Raw genomic sequence first — 22,269 nt, forward strand, 5'->3', positions numbered from 1 at the left:
GTGCTGCAGTCTCTCAGGTGGGTTGATGCTTGGCAGCATACGGAGCAGCTGCCTGTGGCCTGGAGCCAGCCGCCAGCACCATGCGCTAAACGGAGCTGCGTGGGGACTGCCGTGGTAGTTTAAGATTTGTCTCACAGGATCAGAGAATGCTGTAGGCACTTAGTAAAGCCACGTCCAGAAACAGAAAACCTCTAAAAAGCTGCAGTATATTTATAACTGTGCTTAGATGCTAAAAAGAGAAAAGAATGGGTATAGGAGGTCATAGAAAAATAATTTAAAAACGATAGTCTTAAAGAATAAAGTAATATAAACTAATAAGCCACATAAAGATGGAATATATACAGGATGTCTGGATCTTATATGGTGCTTTGTTGACTTTCAAATTTTTTTTTAAATCTATTTATTTATTTATTTATTTATTTATTTATTTAAGATTTCTGCCTCCTCCCCGCCACCGCCTCCCATTTCCCTCCCCCTCCCCCCAATCAAGTCCCCCTCCCTCGTCAGCCCAAAGAGCAATCAGGGTTCCCTGCCCTGTGGGAAGTCCAAGGACCTCCCACCTCCTTCCACGTCTAGTAAGGTGAGCATCCAAACTGCCTAGGCTCCCACAAAGCCAGTACGTGCAGTGGGATCAAAACCCAGTGCCATTGTTCTTGACTTCTCAGCAGTCCTCATTGCCCGCTATGTTCAGTTTTCAAATTTTTAAATGCTAATGTTCATAAAACAATACCTGCTGAGAGACACTGGATTATGGAAACTACAAAATTAAAATAAGTTATATATTTTAAAATGTCAAATATACTTCAAAATGTAAGTCAGAAAATATGTTGTGTTGGGGTAAAGGTTATGTGTTTCTTTCCTTGGGAAACAAAAAGTTATGGTTCTCTTGAAAATTGCTAATGATCATATTTTATTGGGAGAAACCTGTTGAACATCCTGACTACAAGTATGGAAAAGAAAGAGTACAGGACAAGTGACAATGCTGACCCCACTGTAGGGGCCTCTGAGACTGGAGGACACTGGTGACAATGCTGAGCCCACTGTAGGGGCCTCTGAGACTGGTGGACACTGAGAATGCTGACCCCACTGTAGGAGCCTCTGAGACTGGATGGAGCATGATAAACCTTGTTGGCTTTAGAATCCTCATGACTTACTGTTATATGTCATCCTTTCATGGGCACAGATAGAGATTTGGTAATTCAATGACACCTTAGTCCTCAACTGGTATCCAGTGCCCATGTGAGGACTGTGGATCTACTCTTGATCTGCAGTTTGTATTCCCAACCATAGTTTATAAGTCAACCCCAGTAAGTCATGTTTTATTTCTGAGTGGTACTTTAAGTTAAATGGTTAATTTATGTATTCATATAATTCAACCCATACCTTCTTTCTTTTAGGTATCGGTTAGTCTTGACAATCAGATCAAATAATTACATTTCATAAATCTAAAAACAAAACAATACAAAACTCACAGTATCTATAAACAGATAACAACTAATGTTAATTTTGAAATATTTTAGTGACATTTATACTTTAAGATAGTTTTTTTAATTGGGGGTCTGACTATTTTGTGTTGGCTAGATTGGAACTCATTCTGTAGACCAGGTTGGACTAGAACTCACAGAGATCCTCTTGCATTTGTATCTTGTGTGCTAGGATTAAAGACCTGTGCCACTACAACTAGCTCAGAATGTAATTTTTACATTCTATTATTTGTACTTCATTATATGTGGCTTGCATGCTTTATTGATTAACATTGCCAAGACTTTTAAAAGTTTAAACTTAGAGAAAATCTTAGACAAAGGATAAATTATCTTCTTAAAGAGTTAGAATTTTTCCTAGCATGACATCCACTTTATTGCTTTAAGTTTGTACCATTTCACAAAATACTATATCAAGTAACTTTCCAGCATATTAGGTAAAAATAAGATTATCAGAAGAAGATGTGATTTGAACTTTTTGTAGCCTTTTGTTCTCATTGCTTTTTATTTGTGAATAAAGTGTTTTCTATTCCAACTATTTGTACTACAAATAATATAAAATATAATATAATATATAACAAAGCATATATTATGATAAATGCCCAAGAAGCAAGGAGGAAAAGAAACTCTTTTATATATGCTATATTACACACATATATGTTCATATATGTATATATGAGATGTATATGTGTGTGCATATGTTGTATTTTCAGTGAGCTCAGACTTTATGTCTAAAGTAGCTATACTTTCTGAATGAATGAAGTAGAATAAAGAAAGCCATGTAGCTGCCTAGCTATAGTGAATATTAAATCTGAGGTGCTGATGTCTTAAAGACCGAGCGCTGTTCTTGGTTTGGGCCTGTAGGGACCTGCAGGAAGTGTCTGAACTGAGTTCAAAAGTACACTTGGGCAACAGACAACCTCCCAAGAGGGAAACAGCCAAGGAACAAGCAAAATTTAAACTCCTTGGTTCTCATTCACGTTTTATGAGAATCTATTAAAATTTTAGAACTTTCTAAATAAATGATAGTCCTTTTTGTTACCATTTTGCTGGTGCCATTTAATCTCGCTGCAGAAAGCGAGCCTGCGACAGAGTACATGCGCTCAGTGATCCTTGCAGGACTCCCAGATGTCTTCCATACCCTTGGGTGGCCCTGTCACAGATACGGGTCCTGTCATAGATGCTGCTTCCCTTGGTCAGGAGCTGGGTGGTCCTTCAAGAGTAGCCCTGCACCAGATAGTCACATGGGAGGCTGCATCACAGACGCCCGTCCCAGTCACAGGATCTTATCCTATCTCTGCAACTGTGATGGCAAATGTCAGCCCTGGCCCTGGGTAGTCCTTCCCAGTGTCCTGCCTTTACTTCTCTGAACCCAAGTCCATGTCTCCTTCCAGACTGGCTATTAGTAATCACCTGTCTCCTCCTCCCCCAGTGCTGGGATTGTAAGTATTTCCCACCATGCTGTGGTTCTCTGTGTGGGTCCTGGGAACTAAATTCATGTCCTCAGGCTCACCAGGTAAGCATTTTACATACTGAGCCATCTTCTCGGGACCTAGACTTGCCTTTTGACAGCAGTTTGATAGCATCATTGGGAAGCTGTACCCCTAGCTACAAGTCATACTATGGTTCCTCAAATAAAACTCACTTATCTCCTATGTCATTTATTATTTACACAGAGATTACCAATTCCATTGGAAACCCATGTGTCCAACACTTCTTGCATTAGGAATTAGCCAAGTTTTAGAAATAAGATCGTAGACTTCAAAGCTAGACAGCCATGGGCTTAGGTTTCTGACTGACTTTGAACAAGCTACTTTGCCCCCGAGTCTTGCTGTTTCTGGAGAATAAATGCGAAGCTTCAGCTCCCATGCAACCTGGCGACCAGCAGGAACCAAGCCAGGACGAAAGGCACTGTTTTTTTTCCTCAGGTTTCTTCAGTTTCTTTCATTGGCCCAGAAAACTGATAAGATGTTTTTCCTCCTGCATGCTCATTACAGTTGTATCACGCAGAAAGGACTTGCCAACATGGAGTAGCTATGGATTAACACTTAGGACAATTTAAAGAATTTAGAATTAATTGTTGGTTCGGGTATATGATAAACAAATGCTCTAAGCCAAATTCGGCTGAGAACTAGCATTATTACTCTCAGAATAAAAATCAGAATATATTATGAATAGCAAATAAAATTACCCCCATCTATTGATTCAAAAATTTCTAGTTATCAGATAAAATGGACGTGATCAGGTTTTACCTCTGCCCTCTCTTGCAGTCTCCTTCTCTTCAGTGCTTTGGCTGCCTGTCCTCTGGGTTGCCTCTTCCTTGTACTTGGTGCTAATATCATCTAAAGTCTGGGTGCTGACTGAAGTACTTTATAATCCCGAGTCATGGTGTGCGGCCCTGGACCGCTTATAACAGCACTTCGGCAGACACCTGCACTCACTCGCGCACGCACGTGTCCGCACACACGCACACACATGCAATTGGAAAACTAAAAGTAAATCTTAAAATTAGAGCCAGGCAACAATAACATAGTCCCCTCTCATGAGTCAGGCTTAAACTAAATAAAATATATGATGATGCGAAACTTCTTTTTAATAGATTCAGGTCAGAATAAAAACAGACAATAAAAATGTGATGAGGCCTAGTGCCTATCAAAGGTACAGTGGGGATGGAAAAATTGGCGGCTTTAGCTCCGTGCAGAGCTGGGCTACCACCTGGCGACCATCAGACGCGCACATAAAGTCATTGATTTGTAATGACAAAGAGCCCACACACCATGGCAGGTGCTGGTGGAATGTGACATGGTATGGCAGAGCGTGTGTTGTCACGATGGTGCCATTCCGGCCCCAAAGAGTCACAAGGAATGTTCTGGAGCATTCTGTGTGAGGGGCCATCACATCAGATAAGGTGTGCCTCTTATTTCTTGTTTCCAATATAGAAAAAATAAATTTTCTCTCCTGATTTGAGCATAAAATTACATAGACACAGGAGAGAGTATTTGATCCATCTTCCCATAAAGTATCAGTCAACCTAGAAAGGGTGCTTTGTCCTTGAGAGTTACCCAAGGTAGGGATGCAGAATATCAGTTCTCATATGCTTATTCAGTGTAGAGGTCACGGAATGGACTCGCACAGATAGTTGACTAGCTGTGGTTTAAACCATAGCTCCTGCCCGACTCTGAACCCTGTATATGTTCCTTTATAAATAGGTAAGTCTATCTCTCCCTCTCCTCTCCCTTCACCCTGCCTCTTTCTCTCAGCAGGAAGCCAGATATTTAGCTGATAAAAGAGTTAGAAGCCAGATCTGATGGAAGGGTGGGTTTACCAAGGGTTTTGTTTAGGGAGATGTCTAAGCTCCTCCATTCTTTGAAGAGGAGGCCTCAAGAATTAGACAGTTCCTCAAAGCAGCCCTCCAAAAGAGTGATCCCTGTTTGCTCCAGTCCCTATGAATTTCTCTACGAGACCTTTGCTTTGGTTCCAGACTGCTCAACTGTTATGTCTCAGGAACTGTCTGTCTTCTTTCTGAGGGATAGTGGAACTTCTAGGACCCTCCATAGGCCATGACTTTGAGAAAGCAACAGGATGGTCATGGACTCATCGACTTGTCCGACAGCCCGCTACATGAGGATGGAGCCAGGTGAAACCACCCCAACACCAAATGAAACAGACCACCAAAGGAAACAATGTTACCAGGCTCATTTAGGGACTTTGTCATTGTAAACTGGTGACCACTTTAGTGCCAGGTCAGAGAGAGAGAGGGGGGGGGGGAGAGGGAGAGAGAGAGGGACGGAGAGAGGGAGAGAGAGAGAGAGGGAGAGAGGAGAGAGATGGGACTGTGGATGAGGGCAATGTGAGAAGAGACCAGGGTGGGCACACACACCTCTGACCCACTGCTCCCAGTCCACGGCTTCTCTTTCGTTTCAGTTCCCTGAACACAAACTACCCTGTAGAATTTGGCTTTCCTATCTTTTATATCTTCTACATCTGGCATGGTTCTCATTTTAAGAATTCACTCAAATGTGTCTTCTAGAGAAGCCTTCCTGGTTATACTGTCACTTCCCTGAGTGTTGTGCCAGTGTTTGCCCATGGTCTAACACCCCCAAATGGATACCTGTATCTCACCTAAGAGTTGAATAATCACTTGTTTCCAAGGCTTTGGTCTTAGAGGCCATTTTGGGTTCTCACCTTCACCCTATTTCTTTTTCCCCTCCTTTTCTCCCCCTCTTTTACCTCCCCTTTATATCTTTTAAGCTTGAGTTCAAGATGGCCACACAAACTTGTGATCCTCCTGTCTCAGCCCTCCAAGTGTATTACCAGTGTGGAGCTCCATGTCTGCCTTTGGGGTAGGGACTTTTTCAGGTGTGGATGTGGGGTTTGTCTAATCGTGGCCTCCTAGGAGAGAGAAGGACCAGGCAACTCTCACAACCAAGAGAGGACATTTTCACAGCTGGGAAGCTGGCAGGCAGAAAATCAAGATTTTCTAACTGGTTTCCATGCCTAAATAATTTTGTCGTTGTTCTTTCTTTAGCTTCTGTTTGATTTATATTTGGAAGTAATTACGAAGGTTGATTACAAAGCCAAGGAAATTAAATGTCCTTTTGAAATCAAAGTTTATACTAGTGGAATGCTAGCATGCACCATCATGATAATACAGACTTTGTCTTCATGGTAAGGACATGGGGAACAGGGCCAATCAGTTTAACTGTTAAACATAAATGAACATCATAGAACATAGCTTGATAAAAGATTCAGTTTGGGTTCATTACACAGCAGATGCATAAGAGGACAGAATGACTTTAAAATATACCACATGGTCTAGTCCATTGTGTATCCTGTTAAGTGGGATAAAATACTGACAGTTCATTGAGAAATGGACAATTAATAAAGTTTCATCTAACAAGCATTTGGGACTCTGAAGACTAGCGACATTTCGTTCAATTAGATAAAAATTCTCTTGGGTTGAGAGAGAGAAGGTAGTTTGAGTACAGACCATGGAGAGGATGGTGAGTGTGATGGTGGAGGCCATTCCTCTAGAAACAGGACGAATTGCTAACCTAGCCCGGTATCAGCACATTTTCAAACCTGTTCTATTTTAAAGAGAATTGTGGAAGGAATCTTTCTGGAAGTACTTGTTCTTCCAAAACACAGCCAGAAAGTAATCAGCAGCTTTAAGAGTCCCTGAGTACTCATTGACTTAATAGACAATTACCGCATATTGTGCTTTAAAAAGTTAGCTATTTTAGAAGTCCCTAATTACAGATTTACATGATAGACTTATCAAGAAAAAATAATACATTTCAAAACGCGCTTACAGTCTTAATGATATTATCTCTTCTAAATGTTCCCTGGTAAAGGGCTTATCCAGTGTGCGCCTTCTGGATGTGTGAGGGCAGAATTTCTTTGTTCTAAATGTGGTCCTGGGTTCCTCCTGCTGGCTCGGAATGATTTGGCAGAAGGCTTCCTCCCAACAGCTAGATGACCCCACTCGCGGTCTCTCTTAACGGTACAGAGGCACTGGCGGGCTACCCTTGGTTATCACATGTACACAGACCAGCTCTGCCAGTACTGAAAACAAAAGAGTCACCGACATCTGAAAGTCATGAAGTAGGTGGGATGACGATAAAGCTGAACACCTTTGCACCCTGCCCCAGTTATGGCTTCCCTCTGGCCGTGGACTTACAGAGGTCAAGTGTGTGGGCGCACACACAAGGCCTTGAGTTTAGGCAGCAGATCTTTCAGGATTTCTCTGGGAGACTTTTAATCTTCAGAAAGTACAAGGCCTTCTAGGGAAAAGGGACAGAAAGAGCCTTGGTCAGGGATGATATTCCTGACTGCAGACCCTACAGGGCTAGTAATGGAAGCCTCTTGGGTCATGCCATTGACTGACTGCTGGGTTGCTGGTATCTCCGCTTGAGAAAGTTATCATTGGGTGGATAAACTTTCTGTATCTCCTACGTTGACTGCTACTCTAGAATGTGAAAATTCCTACGATACATAATTCCTGCCTCAGGAAAGTGTGGGTTGAGGAACGAGTCGGCTCCCCCTCGTGAGCACACACTGTTGCCTGGCCTGGCATATCTGTGGCTGTCTGAGACACAAACTATTGTATGTCCTCTCTGGCCGCTGACCTTATTAATATTTAGTGCTGAGGCAAAACAAACAAACAAAAATGCTTCCTCTCAGTGGTTGGAAAGTCTTCTCTCACACTGGGAGGAGAGAAGAGGGGGAGGGCAGCTCCAGGGTCACTTTCAAGGCCAGCTAAGTGGTGTTTAATCTCCTGCAAAACCTTTTGTTCATTTGTCTTTCATGGTATTAGGAAAAGTAAGTAGTTAGTACTTGACAGTTTGTTTTAGAAATAGATATATCCTTAAATGACTCATGGGGATAAACATAGACCCAAATATTTTAATGAAAGGAAACATTATGTTCTTCATAAGGAAAAGAACTGTATGGTGGTGAGGAGTTTTGTTCACTCGGCGTTTTGAGTAAACAAGAATGAAGGACTGGAAATTATAACAAACCTGGGATCCAGAGAACACTGGGGAGAGACAAACTTAGGAAAATGAAAATTGTGTGGCTTATTTAGGGACCTCGAGCTTTCAACTTACTTTTTTCAAATATGCTTTGATCCTCATTGGAAATGAGAAAGTAGAATTTAGAATTTCTTTTTGTTAGCAAAGCTTGTAAGCTCCACACCGACTCCTATAATTCTGAGAACTGATACTCACCACATGGGTCTTTGGGATGGTAGCTTTGTGTGGTTGTCCATCCAGCAGTGACAGACACTGATATTGATACCCTGTGGACACTCACAGGACTGACGTGTGGCTGTCCATCCAGCAGTGACAGACACTGATATTGATACCCTGTGGACACTCACAGGACTGACGTGTGGCTGTCCATCCGGCAGTGATAGACACTGATATTGATACTCTGTGGACACTCACAGGATTGACATGTGGCTGTCCATCCGGCAGTGATAGACACTAAGATACCCTATGGACACTCACAGGATTGACATATGGCTGTCCATCCAGCAGTGACAGACATTGAGATAGATTCACTATGAGACACTCACAGGACTGACATGTGGCTGTCCATCCGGCAGTGATAGACACTGATATTGATACCCTGTGAACACTCACAGGACTGACATGTGGCTGTCCATCCGGCAGTGATAGACACTGAGATGGATACACTATGAAACACTCACAGGACTGACATGTTTACAAAAGCAGAACTACTCTCAACAGCCGCAGCCAGTCACTCCGCCATTTCTGATATGACCCACTAGACTTGACCCCCAGCAGTCCAGATCTCTGCTGTCGCTCACACGTCTGATGGCATTCTCAAGAGTCTTGCTGTTTGTTTGTACCAGGTTTTCTGTGTGCAGTGTTATTTCTGTAAGTACCAACGAGATGAAGGTCATTACGGCAGTGGTGGGGGGTGGAGGGCAGCTGCTAAGAACATTGCGTTCTTTCTGTACTATGGACCTCTCCTACAAGACATTAGTCCCCTAGGACCCTCCCCACTCCCCGTGCTGCTGCTTTGCTCTACTGTTCTTCTGAACGTTAAAAGCTTTTATTGTCCTCACAAATTGTAAAGCAGAATAAAGAAATGGGGTTATGTAAGTTTTCATTCTTTAATGTGCAGTTTATGTTTCTTAGATTGACAGGAACGTCTTCCATCATTTGCTGTGAAGTCATCATTCTCCTTTTTATTGCAATGTACTTGTTTTGTGATGGAAGTCATTAGAATAGCAGAGGAATCTTTTATGTAACCTCCCACCAAATGGTATTACAATTCCAACAGCCAAGGAAAAAAATCCAATAACCGACTAAGCTGCAACTCCACAGCTTCTCCCTGTGTTAGGTTCTAAATTCAGCAAGTACTGCAAGCGCTTGTCTAGTCAGAGCCAGTGGGAAGAGCATCTCAGCAAGCCTGGCAGAGTGGGCTGCTTCTAATCATCAAACTAGACCATGGGCATCATTGAGGATAAGGGGAAAGTCATGAGAAAGAGGTGAGAGGCAGGCTACAGGAAAATTAGCACACCTCAGCACACCAGAGCATCCTAAGGTCAGGAGACTGCTCATTCTTGAGTAACATGTTGAAATGAAGGAGGAGTGTGAACATCTCTGACTTCCGTGGCTTGGTAGAATCCACTCAAGCTTGGACCTACTTAATAGCTTGCTTTCTGTGTCTTTCATCCTGTGTTTGTGCACATGTGTATTTGCGTGTGTGTATGTGTGTGTGTGTGTGTGCATACATTTGCTTGTACGTACTTGATCTTGCACATATATAGAAACTCTATTAGGTTACATCCAGATATTTAATTACTTTAATGTGTGTGGACACGGTTACTAATTTTAATGCTATGAATGGTTGAAGAGAACTTTTATGTATATGCATGCACAATAATTTTGAGTATTATATAAATGTTAACAGAAATGCGGGAAAAGATAAATACAAAAAAATCCAATAATAGTAGTGCCACACGTTCTTTCTGGATAGATTCTTCCAAACAGAAAGTCAACATTATATTGGAATAACACGATAGACCAAGTCCTATTGAACATATATGTAAAACAGTCTATCCTATAGCTGCAGACTATACCTTCTTGAGCCTACATGGAACACTCTGTAGTGTCCACCATACATTGGACCTCAAATCAAATATTTAAAGACTGAAGATTAAAATAATTTTTAATATCTTTTCTTACTGCAATAGGATAAAACCAGAAGTTAATAATGGTAAGCACTTTGGCAAATTGACATAATCTGGACCAGTGGATCCAAGAAGAGGTAAAGAAGTTGGCAAAAATCTCTCAAGACAAGCCAGAATGTAAACACAGGAAAGAAAAACTTACAGGATGTACCAGAACAACAATGTGAGGAGATGTTATAGAAATGAATATATCAGGAAAAAGGAGGACTTGGAATAAACAATTTGACTTTATATCTCAAGGAACTTTAAAAAGATGAATAAGTACCAAGAAGAATAAACTAGGCCAGAGCTCAATGGAATGAAGGACATAAATATCAGAGAACTAAATGGCAAATGGCCCAGAATGAGAAAAGAACAAAGAAGCTAAGAGCTGGGGTTTTTTTGATTGCAAAAAAGGCAAGCCTTTGGCTGGAAGGTGTTCAAGTTGGTACCACAGAGGGCTGTGAGGAGCAACTGTAAACAAGGACACCCAGACAGACTGGGGAACAACTGTGAACAAGGACACCCAGACAGACTGGGTAACAACTGTGAACAAGGACACCCAGACAGACTGGGGAACAACTGTGAACAAGGACACTCAGACAAACTGGGTAACAACTGTGAACAAGGACACCCAGACAAATTGGGGAACAACTGTGAACAAGTACACCCGGACAAACTGGGTATCAACTGTGAACAAGGACACCCAGACAGACTGGGTAACAACTGTGAACAAGGACATCCAGACCAACTGGGTAACAACTGTGAACAAGGACACCCGGACAACCTGGGTAACAATTGTGAACAAGGACACCCGGACAACCTGGGTAACAACTGTGAATTAGTACACCCAGAAAGACCAGGTAACAACTGTGAACAAGGACACCCAGACAAACTGGGTAACAATTGTGAACAAGGACACCCAGACAAACTGGGTAACATCTGTGAACAAGGACACCCAGACAAACTGGGTAACAACTGTGAATTAGTACACCCGGACAAACTAGGTAACAACTGTGAACAAGGACACCTAGACAAACTGGGTAACAACTATGAACAAGGACACCCAGACCAACTGGGTAACAACTGTGAATGAGTACACCCAGACTAACTGGGTAACAACTGTGAACAAGAACACCCAGACCAACTGGGTAACAACTGTGAATGAGTACACCCAGACTAACTGGGGAACAACTGTGAATTAGTACACCAAGACTAACTGGGTAACAACTGTGAATTAGTACACCCAGACTAACTGGGGAACAACTGTGAATTAGTACACCCAGATAAACTGGGTGACAGAAAAAAGGATAAAATTTAGAGAGAGCCCATCTACCCAAACTAAATCATGAGAAAATATAAAATCTGAGCATATTAATAATAAATAAGTAAATTAAATCATTCATAAAAAAGTTTTCTAGTGCAGGAAGCCCAGGATTGGATAGTTTCACAGGTGAATTGTAAATTCTACCAAGAATATAAGGAACTTACGGCAGTCCATATGCCATTCTGTATATATGTGTGTGTATTTTTATATATTATATGTATCTACATACATTATATATCCACATACACATGTACACATATACATCATATGTATTATGTATAAATGTATATAATATATGCAATTGAAAGGGAGATAATGCTGCTAAGCTTATCTTACAAGGCCAGACTCATCCTGATGCTGAAGCCAGACAAAAGGAAAGAAATGGAAAGAAATATGTGGACCAATAATTCTTGATAGACAAAAATGTAAAACATCTCTATAAAATGCCTCCAAAACTAAATCCAATAGCTCATTTGAGTAAGATTTATTCCTGAGATTCAAAATGTGTTCAACATTGGCAAATCAATAAATTTGGTGCTTTATGAAATAAATGAAGGATAGGAACCAGGTGATTGTATCAGTAAATACAGAAAATGCTTTTGACAAAATTCAATATACTTTGATTGTGAAAATGCTCTTAATGAACTAAATATAGAAGATGTCCTTAATATAATTAAACTGTTATGACAAGTCCGCAGCTAAGATCACACTGAGATTGGAACAAGAGAAGAAGGCCTACTTTCAACACGTTTATTCAGCATACTGCTAAATAAAAAACATAGCCAGTGAAATCAATGGAAGACAAGAAATGAAAGATGTTCAGATCATAAGGGATAAGTGTAATTGGAGACTGCACTGATGTTTCTCGGCCACCCAGATATGAATAATCATACAGAAGCTTTATTAATTACAACACTGTTTGGACAGTGGCTCAAGCGTATCTGTGTATCATCATGAGGCTGTGGCTTACCAGTAAGGTTTTAGCGTCCTTCTCCTTCAGCAACTACACGGCACCTCCTTGACTCTGCCTATTCTCTCTATATATCTCTGTTCAGATTTCCTGCCTGTCTGCCTACTCTTTCTCTATATCTCTGTTTAGATTTCCTGCCTGTCTGCCTTCTCTGTTCAGATTTCCCACCTGGCTCTATTCTGCCTTGCCCTTCTTTATTAACCAATGGTAATAAAACATATTCAGAACATACAGAGGGGGCTCCCACGTCAGATAAGATAGTGTCTTTTTGTTGATTGCATATACATATATATATATATATGTATATATACACACACACACATATATATATACATATATTATATGTAGATACATATAAAGATAGGGGGATTCCATCAGAAACTGTTGCAGCTTTTCCACACAGAGAAAAAAATTAAGTTAGACCCTTATATGCATAAATTAACTTGAAATAATTAACAGCTTAAGTGTTAATACTTGAAGCTACAAACCTTGCAGAAGAGAGCATAGAGAAACAGATCCTTGCCCCTGATGTGTTTGATTGTGACTTTGCTTTGAGACAAACTGTATCTATGCAGCAGGCCTGCCCTGGACCTCACTATTCTGAGCCAACTGGCATCAACCTTGGCCGGTCCTCTTCGTTAATCTTCCTAGTGTTAGGAACTCAGGCATGCTGTGTGCCTGGCTCTGGCATTAATTTTAACAGTGAGCTTCTGGATTTCACAATGCAGACAACAAAAATAAAAGCAAACTAGTGGCGTAGCCTAGTGAAAAGTTTGTGCAGACAAGGAAGCTGACCCAGAGGCAGCCTTTCTGCAGAAAGGGAAGTATTCGCAGAGGTGTGTGGTGAGCAATAAAGAGCCATGTCTGTAAGGAACGGGCACAAGGAGACCACACAAGTCTGCCCAGCTGTGCAGCGGCAGCAGAGTCTTTCTCCTGACCCTCTCAAAGGCTTAGAAACCTCTCCATGCAATCCTATACTGTTCTATAATAGCAACAAGCATAATTTTGTATATTTAGTTAGAGATAATAGGTCATGGTATAAATTCTTTACTTTGAAATATTGTGGTATATTTGACTGGAGAAATAGCTCAAATTTAATCTGTAATTTTCCCTTACTTTTTAATGTCATTATTCTTGTGTCAGTTACACACATACATGCATTTACACACACACACACACACACACACACGCTTTCTGTGGTGTTCTTCCCCTGTTGTGCACAGCCAAGTCTAAGACGTTCATTCAGATACTGGGTCAGATCATTTTATTTCCCACACCATCATATTTATACCCACACCATTTTTTTCGACAAGCCTTGTGTAATTAATAACTTCTCTAGAACTTAATGCATGATAAATGTATTTTACAATCTTAAGAAAATGTTTGCCTGTTCTTCATTAGAGAGGTGACTTTTGCTCCTTTAAAGTAATAATTAAGCCCAAGGTAACGTTCCTAGGAAGTTCCATCAGGTCTGTGGCTGAGACTTTGGGGAAACCCTTTTTCTACACTTTCCTTTCCTTCGCTAGGTGAGAGACCACTGTTGCTGGCGCTGGTCCTCAGGATCGCCGTAGTTCTAAATGATTTCCTGTGTCATGAAGATTCTTAGGTTACCTTTCCAAGGATTTTTTCCTAGGTTATCAAGGAAATACAAGATATACATAATACAGAATTTTTTAAAATTTCTTTTTACAGTTCTGCTTGACCAATATTGTCCTATTTTATAAACATATCAAAATATAACATCCAGAAACTTGGTCCTTGGTTACTCCACTTCCTTCTGCTTGAGACATTGCTCAAGTACAGTGCACATTGGTCACCTCTGATTTCATTAGTCAGGAGAGAATAGTATGGTTGACTTACTATTTAAAAGATAATGGTTATTGCTTGCACACTCCCACATTAAGTGATAATTATTTCATTCAAATTTTGCTAACTACAAATAAATATCTTAGGTACAGCGAGTTAGAAAAAAATGCAGCATCTAGCTTAACTGTTTCTAATTTTAAATAAAGGCTATGTAAATTTAATTACTTGGAAAAAAAAGAACGTGCATACATGAATGGATTCTTTTATCTGTTTTAGTTCTAGCTGTACCACAGTTTTCTCCTCACCTTTCCCATGGTACACTGTTGACCTCGCTGTCTTTGCTGTGAGAAGACAGGTACAGTGGAGACTTTTATCATCCCCACAAGGGATGTGGCAGCTCTCTCCTCCATGCTGTCCTTGTTCCAGTTTGTCCTCACCACATCTGAGATTTTTCTAGTATTGCCACCTCGCCATCTACTACAGAATTATCATTGTCACTCGGAGACAAGAATAACAAAAGTGTTTTGACAATAAGCCCACTTTTTTTGTAAGTATTTTTATCCCATCTTCTATATCAGAAATCCTAAAACAAAATTCTCAAACTTAACTCTCCTTTTCTCTCCTGCCTCTCTCATTCCCACCTTTCATGAAAACATTCTCCTGGAATTCCTTCCTTCCCTGGCCTCCCCTCCGCCTCTTTCCTGTCCCTTTCTGTGTTCATCTATAAGCATTTTCAGTTTGTGGTCCTGAGACTTCTGTTGCTGGCTTGAACTCCTCAGGAATCCCACCTCATCCCTTGGGCAGGCAGCATCCACACTGCCGCTCAGGCCTTATGCCTTCAGAGCTTGGTAATGGAGAGTTTACCGAAAGCCTATGCAAGTTTGGCCCAGGAGAGGAAGTGGGTGGAGCTCTATGGTGCGGGAGGATTGTCTATAATCTGTCAATCATGTTTTAAATAAACGCTGATTGGCCAGGGAGGAAATATAGGTGGGAAAACCAGACAGGAAGTAGAAATGATGTAATGAGAACAGGAAAATTCTGGGAAGGAGGGAGTTGATTCCTCCCACTCCTGCCCAGACCACCGAAGCAGCAAGATGTGATCTGCCTCACTTAAAAAGGTACTGAGCCACATGGCTAACATAGATCAGAAAAATGGGTTAATCAAGATGTGAGAGTTAGCCAGTGAGAGGCTAGAGCTAAAGGGCCAATCAGCTTATAATTTATGGAGACCTATGTGTGATTTTCTTTGGGGCTAAACAGTTGTGGGGTACTGGGCGGGACAAAAGCCCCGACAACAAGCAGGCCCCCCTATTTGTGTTACAGCTCTATGGGTATGTTCTCATCTACTCATTCTTCATTTGGCACTTCCAGTTTGTTCCGTTCCTCCCAGCCTAGAAGGAAGACCCCGACTGGACCACTTCACCACTCACCACCCCCTTTGCTGTCTCTGTGCCTCAGGAACTGTTGGTTCCTCATGGCTCACATTCTTACTAACTGCAGGACCTTGGCTGTCCTGCCTGAAGACACAGCCCCGTCCCCACTGTCACCTTCTCTTCCTTGCTCCCCTGTGTGTGCCTGCATCCCACCCTCACTGTCCAGCCTCAGGCCCAGACTCTCACCTGATTGTCTATTGTATTTGTAACAGTAGAAGTCAAGCTCCCAGAGGACCAGGCCTTTCTGTTTGGTGGAGACATAGCCTGAGAATGTCTCCAGCATAGTGGAGTGCTGGAGAACAAATAATACAGGCATCGTCTTTCCTAAAGTGAACCAATAAAGCCTCAACCATTATCTTTATTTTTAAAACAAGAAGGGATAACGTATCCTCACTTTTGTATTATCTGTCCACCTTTCCAAACAGCAGGGTTTGTGTCTCCTCCCCCGGTTGTTACTTCTCAGTGCTCTTGCTGTACTCTTACAAAGGTTGCTAAAGGAATTAGGTTAAATGCATGCGGTTCAGCAATGAGTCATTAGTGGTGATTTAAGGGGAAGGATGCTGCAGCCTGGTCCTTATTCTCTGGTGCTGGCCAACCTCTGTCTAGACTGATGTGCACTGGAAAGAACTGAGCATCATTCATTCCCATCAGTGTTAACATTGCCACTCTGTCCTGGGTGACCTTCTGAGAGGGAGCTGTGATCAGTGTTGGCGTGTGGGGAGGATCACCCTAGTCTCTGACACATTCTGGTTGCAACACCCAGCCTTTCCACAGTGAATTATATCTCAGCGGGATTATTGTATCACTCAGATACCAACAAGGGCGTTTGGAAATAAGAAAGGACAGCTCCTTTTCCCATTCCTTGGGATTCAGGACAATCTCTTGATTCTTGATTCTGCTTCCATAGCTTCCATCATATCAATGTTTTCATGGTAATAAATCTGACTCTCTTTTTTTGTGAAAAGGAAAACTGCTTGGTTTTAACAAGAGAAGAAAAACAACAGAAGTGCAATTTTAGCTTACTGTTTTCTCAGTGGCTTGGACCGCAGACTCTGTTTACAGACACTTGTTCAAAGAGGGCTGTTTGTACTCTGTGTTTGATCGCTGCTGGTGGGTTCAAGGTTATCAACATTCTGGGTCAAAGTCATGTCTTTGTCCTCTTATTTCAATGCTTTTGCTTTTGTCCTTGCGTTTGTCACCTCTGGGAGTTTATAGTTTCCTACAGGAAAGTAATGGCTGCCTCTCCTTCACCCTTCATACATGTCTTATTGTGACAGAAATGATACGTGACCATGCCTACCTGTAGGGAAACCAGAAGGATGTACCCACCTTTAGATGGACACACGGCTACCCTGAATAAAGGTTAGCAGAAAAGGGGGAGTGTGGACGTACGGTAGGCAGCCTGAGTATCTGAGACTCGGGGTCCCATTCTATATCCTGATAGGATGAAGGGATTTCCAATCATTAGGAAATTTCCAGTTTTACATAAACGTTTTCTGTTCGTCTTTGCAGAAACACCCTTGCCCTCCAGTTTCCTCATACCTGAGGAAACTTTTCACCTTCGATTTTACAGTAAATCAGGAACTGTTTGTGTCACATGACAGTTGCAGGTGGCTCCTCGTAGTTAGATGGTCAGACGCTGGCCTCTGGTGCCTGAACGGAACTGAGGACAGCGCCGTGATTATTCACCACTGTGGTAAGTCCTAACGAGCCAGCTTTGCAAGTAGTACGTTGCAGTTCGTACTGTCAGTATTCATTCGTAAAGCACACACCTACAACGTAGCCACCCTGTACCAGCCACGGTATGAATGGCCGCAGAGACATGGCGCTAGCAAGGTAGATATGAAGATTCTCACATGAGCAAAGGGAGCCGGGAGGGTAACAGAGAAACATAGGAAGATGATTCCAGGAAAGGGTGGTAAGGTCTGGGACCGCCTCCCTGGAGAAATAATTTAGAGCAGAGAAAACATCTTTCTCAAGACTTATATTTCTAAATACCCAGTTACCAGTAGGATGTTCTTGGCAAAAATATGTTATTTGGGGGAAAAACCACACTAACCTGACCATAGGTACCTTTATGGTAGAGTCGGTGAAGAAAATTGCTATAGAATTTACAGGTTATTCATTTCTCCCAAAAGATGATTCTCTGTTTGATTCTCCACTGAGTTGATTGCCAACTCTTCATCACTCAGATCTCAGTGGGGAAGTTGCTAGATTCAATGCATTTTTATCTCATGTTCTTCTTTAATCTTTGTTTTATCTTTCACTGTGGTCCTGATGTGATAACCCTTCTCCCAGTCATCCAGGCCATGACCCGCCTATCAGTTTTCACAAGGAGAGAAGTACAGTGTCCATTGGGGATTGGAAACAAAAACGCTTGGGCTACTACTAAAACTATCACTCTAAAGTATAACTTAATCAAAGGTGTTAAAATATCACAGAAAATAATATTAAGTAGCATTTCCTGTGTCTGGTACCTTGTCCACCGAGCTGAATCTGGGATGGTGGAAAGGCTTTCCCGTGTCTGGTGCCTTGTCCACCAGGCTGAATCTGTGATGGTGGAAAGGCTCCTGGGTCTGGTACCTTGTCCACTGAGCTGACTCTGGGATGGTGGAAAGGCTCCTGGGTCTGGTGCCTTGTCCACCGAGCTGACTCTGGGATGGTAGAAAGGCTCCTGCGTCTGGTGCCTTGTCCACTGAGCTGACTCTGGGATAGTGGAAAGGCTCCTGCGTCTGGTGCCTTGTCCACTGAGCTGACTCTGGGATGGTGGAAAGGCTCCTGCGTCTGGTGCCTTGTCCACTGAGCTGACTCTGGGATGGTGGAAAGGCTCCTGAGTCTGGTGCCTTGTCCACTGAGCTGACTCTGGGATGGTGGAAAGGCTCCTGAGTCTGGTGCCTTGTCCACTGAGCTGACTCTGGGATGGTGGAAAGGCTCCTGAGTCTGGTGCCTTGTCCACTGAGCTGACTCTGGGATGGTGGAAAGGCTCCTGAGTCTGGTGCCTTGTCCACTGAGCTGACTCTGGGATGGTGGAAAGGCTCCTGAGTCTGGTGCCTTGTCCACTGAGCTGACTCTGGGATGGTGGAAAGGCTCCTGAGTCTGGTGCCTTGTCCACTGAGCTGACTCTGGGATGGTGGAAAGGCTCCTGAGTCTGGTGCCTTGTCCACTGAGCTGACTCTGGGATGGTGGAAAGGCTCCTGCGTCTGGTGCCTTGTCCACTGAGCTGACTCTGGGATAGTGGAAAGGCTCTCTGCTGGCTTGGTTTTGACCCTGAGATGGCACAAGGATGGAAAGAAGTCTTGTATGTGTTCGCATTGTTGGTTCTCTCCAATCTAATTCCATTTGATTACGGGAAGTTAAAGGACTGCTTTCTTTACTAAATATGGTGGAAGCATATTTCTTAATTAAGGACTTAAGAAATTTTAAACACCAGACCCTCTGGTTTGCTGAAAGGATAGTTTTTATTTGTTTGTTTTTCAGAGCTGTTTCCTGGGAACAGAGTTTGTGCGTTTGTTTGTATTTTAACTTGGGTTTTACCTTGGGGGGTCTGGAGAGAAGAACTAGGCAAGCACTTGCTGTGTGCCTTAGATCTATGCCTAGCTTTGGATGAGGTACTTCCTGTCTTTCTCTGTTTGTTCTTAGAGTTGCTTTAAAGTAAAGAAGTATCTAAAATATGTTTTTCTATTGTCTGGTAAATAAAATGAAAATGTATAGGTTGTTGGAATTTATTCACATATTACCAGGTCTTGCTTAGTGTTTCCATGCAATGCAATCGCTCTCTGTACTGTGAGGTTCTGGTTCCGGGTAAAAGCCACTTTTCTAGCTGATGAGCATCTTGCAGGAAGAGCTCTAGGTTGTTATCCCCCCAATTCATTTATAATCACTTACTGGGGACCAGTTATGTGTCAGGCTAGATATTGGTTTCCCAGTGGCGTGACAGATTTGGGCTCACAGCCTATAATTTAACAAAAATAAATAGACATCCAACAAATAATTGTTTCATTTATAATTGAAATAGGTTTCCTGTGCTGAGGATGTCCATGACCAAGGAGAATAGATTCATGTGGGTCAAGTAGTGATGTGTGGAGAGGAACAGAGGTCTCTCTTTCTCTTGGAGGCCCCTGTAAAGGGGAAAAGTGAACAGTCACTGAGGAGGAGGGACTATCAGGTCTATTGTTTCTGTTTTTTATTTTCCTTTATATAATGCAAAAGAAACTAGATTGTATTTAAATATCAGTTATCTACTCGATGTGATAGTTTCTAAAGATTCTGAGGAATGCGGCAGTGAGTCCACAGGAAAATGGTGAGGGATTTGCTTTGAAGAGAAGCAAATGTTCCCTGCATTGCAGTGGCAGGGGAGAAGGGAGATGGCAATGGGAACACAGGCAGGAGAGGACCGTTCCTGTCCACTGGTCCCTGTTCTCTCAGTTGGCAGCAGGCAGGCTCAGCTGCTGGAAGCCAGAGGCTGGAGGTGAGTGGAGGATTTTGCACAGTCAGCAACTTGCGTGCTTATTGTCCCCTAGGAGAATGCAGTTATGTAAAACACTTGGGGAGCAGCCTGACTGAGGCGATCCAAGGTTCCCCTTCCTGCAGCTAGGTGTGATAAAATGCCAAGGAGCTTCAGTGGTTTGCAGTAGGGTGTCAAAGGATGGCAGCTAAGTTAGATGAGGGCGTGGCTTCTCGTGAGAGGGAACAGAGGGAGGGAAATAGTTGGCCTGGGAAATCCACTGATGTCAAAACAGCCCCAGCAGCTGGGACCCCTGAGTGAGCAGGCTAATGGGATATGCTTTTGTCCTTATCTGGACGGCTGTTTCAGTGAGTGGGGACAAAGGAGTCCCAGCATGGTCCACTCTTTGTGGCCAGATGGCTCAGGGAAGAAGACACTGGAGATGAGGTCGGTGATCAGAGTAGTGGGGCTGTACACATGGATGGGAAGTCCTGGAGGCTTTTGAGTTTACCTGGGCCAGCTGTTGGAAATGGCATAGAGTGAAACTTGGTGGTTTGGATGTCAGTCTTCCCTGAGTGACATGGTAACAGAAGCAGGTTGGTGAGAGTGTCTGAGAAGATGAGAATCACGAGGTCTTGAGTGACCCTGGGAGGACAAGCAGCACTGACTTCTCGCACCTGAGTACCCAGAGAAGAACCTCCTAAGAGGGCTGGGGAAGGATGTCTTTACACAACATCCAGCAGCCACTAGAGCTAGGGGATAGGGATGCTGATCCAGACAGGGTTGAGGGGAGCTGGAAGCTTCTTGAGCCTGAAGTATAAATATGAGAGCTGGGGAATGGGAAAGCAGAGGGTTGGAGAGAAATCCCGCCTAGATTAGTATGAGTGTAGGATGGAACATTCCATGAGCCCCTTGTGTGTCTCTCTCTGTGGTGTGTGTGTGTGTGTTGTGTGTGTGTATCTGTGTGCATACATGTTCAGGTGGAGATGGATGCTTGTTAGTATGATTACAGAGCTGATCTTGGGGATTTGGCCCTGTTCATCCTTACAGGCTGACACATTTGGACATTATCACAAGTCATCTCCGGCCTGTCGTGTCGAGTACCATCCTGTAGTACAGCCTAGTGCTATCTAAAGGAGGGGAAAAAGGAGGGGGGTGAAGCATAGCGCTGGCTTTTTACCTTCCCTGGTCTTCACAGCCACGTTGAAGGGCTCGGCTAGGAAGAAGGTGCTGGGCCATTTATCCTCATTCACTGGCTGGGTTGTGGACATATGTGGAATTCAGTCAACAACTTGTGGCGGTGTAGCCTTTGCCAATGCTGATCTCTAAAAACAACAGTGAGCATTCTCACGTCCGCTTTTTTAGAAAGTTGGGCAGTGCCCATTCATTGTCTGTCTCTGATGCTAGCTGTGCTGCGGTGCTATCTATTTCGGCCGTCCCAGGCTCTGTCATGCCATTTTTATACACTGTCACAGTACTCAGGGTTTTGGGTGACAGTTGGTCTTAATTTGTAAAATCTCAGCTGACATCATACGTATTTTAGACTTTTCAATTCTTCAACAAGAGCTTTCAAGCTATGTTCTTTTACTTCCTGAATGGACAAATGGTGTGAAAATCCTCCCAGGTCAAGCTGTATGTCCTACTCCTGGGTGCCGAGGAATAGGCAATATCCATGGCCCACATTGTGCAGGACATCACAGGTAAAGATTTTTCGTACTTAAATCAGCTTAGGGATGAAAGCGCGTGTTATGCAGACCAGCATCTCTGTGTAACAACATAAATGGGCCTGAGAGTTTACTGCTCCATCACTGTCCCCTCTCCCCTACTAAGACCCTTCCTTGATGAGTCCTTCTGTCTGCCCTCTTCTTCCCTCTTGGGGTCATGAGCTTCCGAGGCATTTCTAAGACCTACCTGAAGTCTCTGACTATGGCCGTGAAGGGTTTCCCTAAAGTAATCCTTTCTGATGTACTCGCCCTGCCTGTGTCTCGCTCTCATTCTAAACCATTTCCACACCCATTGGGTCTTTCTTATAGGAAATCCCAAAAACTCTTCCTTTTTGCCTCCTGTTCTCTGTTTGCTTTTAAGTTCTCCATTTTTTTTATTC

The 22,269-nt window shown here is 42.8% G+C and overlaps 1 protein-coding gene across 1 annotated transcript in view; it reads left to right on the forward strand.

Annotated features, from left to right (window-relative positions):
• Positions 1–22,269, forward strand: part of L3mbtl4 (L3MBTL histone methyl-lysine binding protein 4) — a 306,766-nt gene that overhangs the window by 133,676 nt on the left and 150,821 nt on the right. The window contains 1 exon segment of the mRNA XM_057758331.1: positions 21,740–21,865. Within this exon segment, the coding sequence (XP_057614314.1) occupies positions 21,740–21,865 (126 nt within the window).

The sequence above is a fragment of the Chionomys nivalis genome, chromosome 26, assembly GCF_950005125.1.
Source record: "Chionomys nivalis chromosome 26, mChiNiv1.1, whole genome shotgun sequence".
Lineage (NCBI taxonomy): Eukaryota > Metazoa > Chordata > Mammalia > Rodentia > Cricetidae > Chionomys > Chionomys nivalis.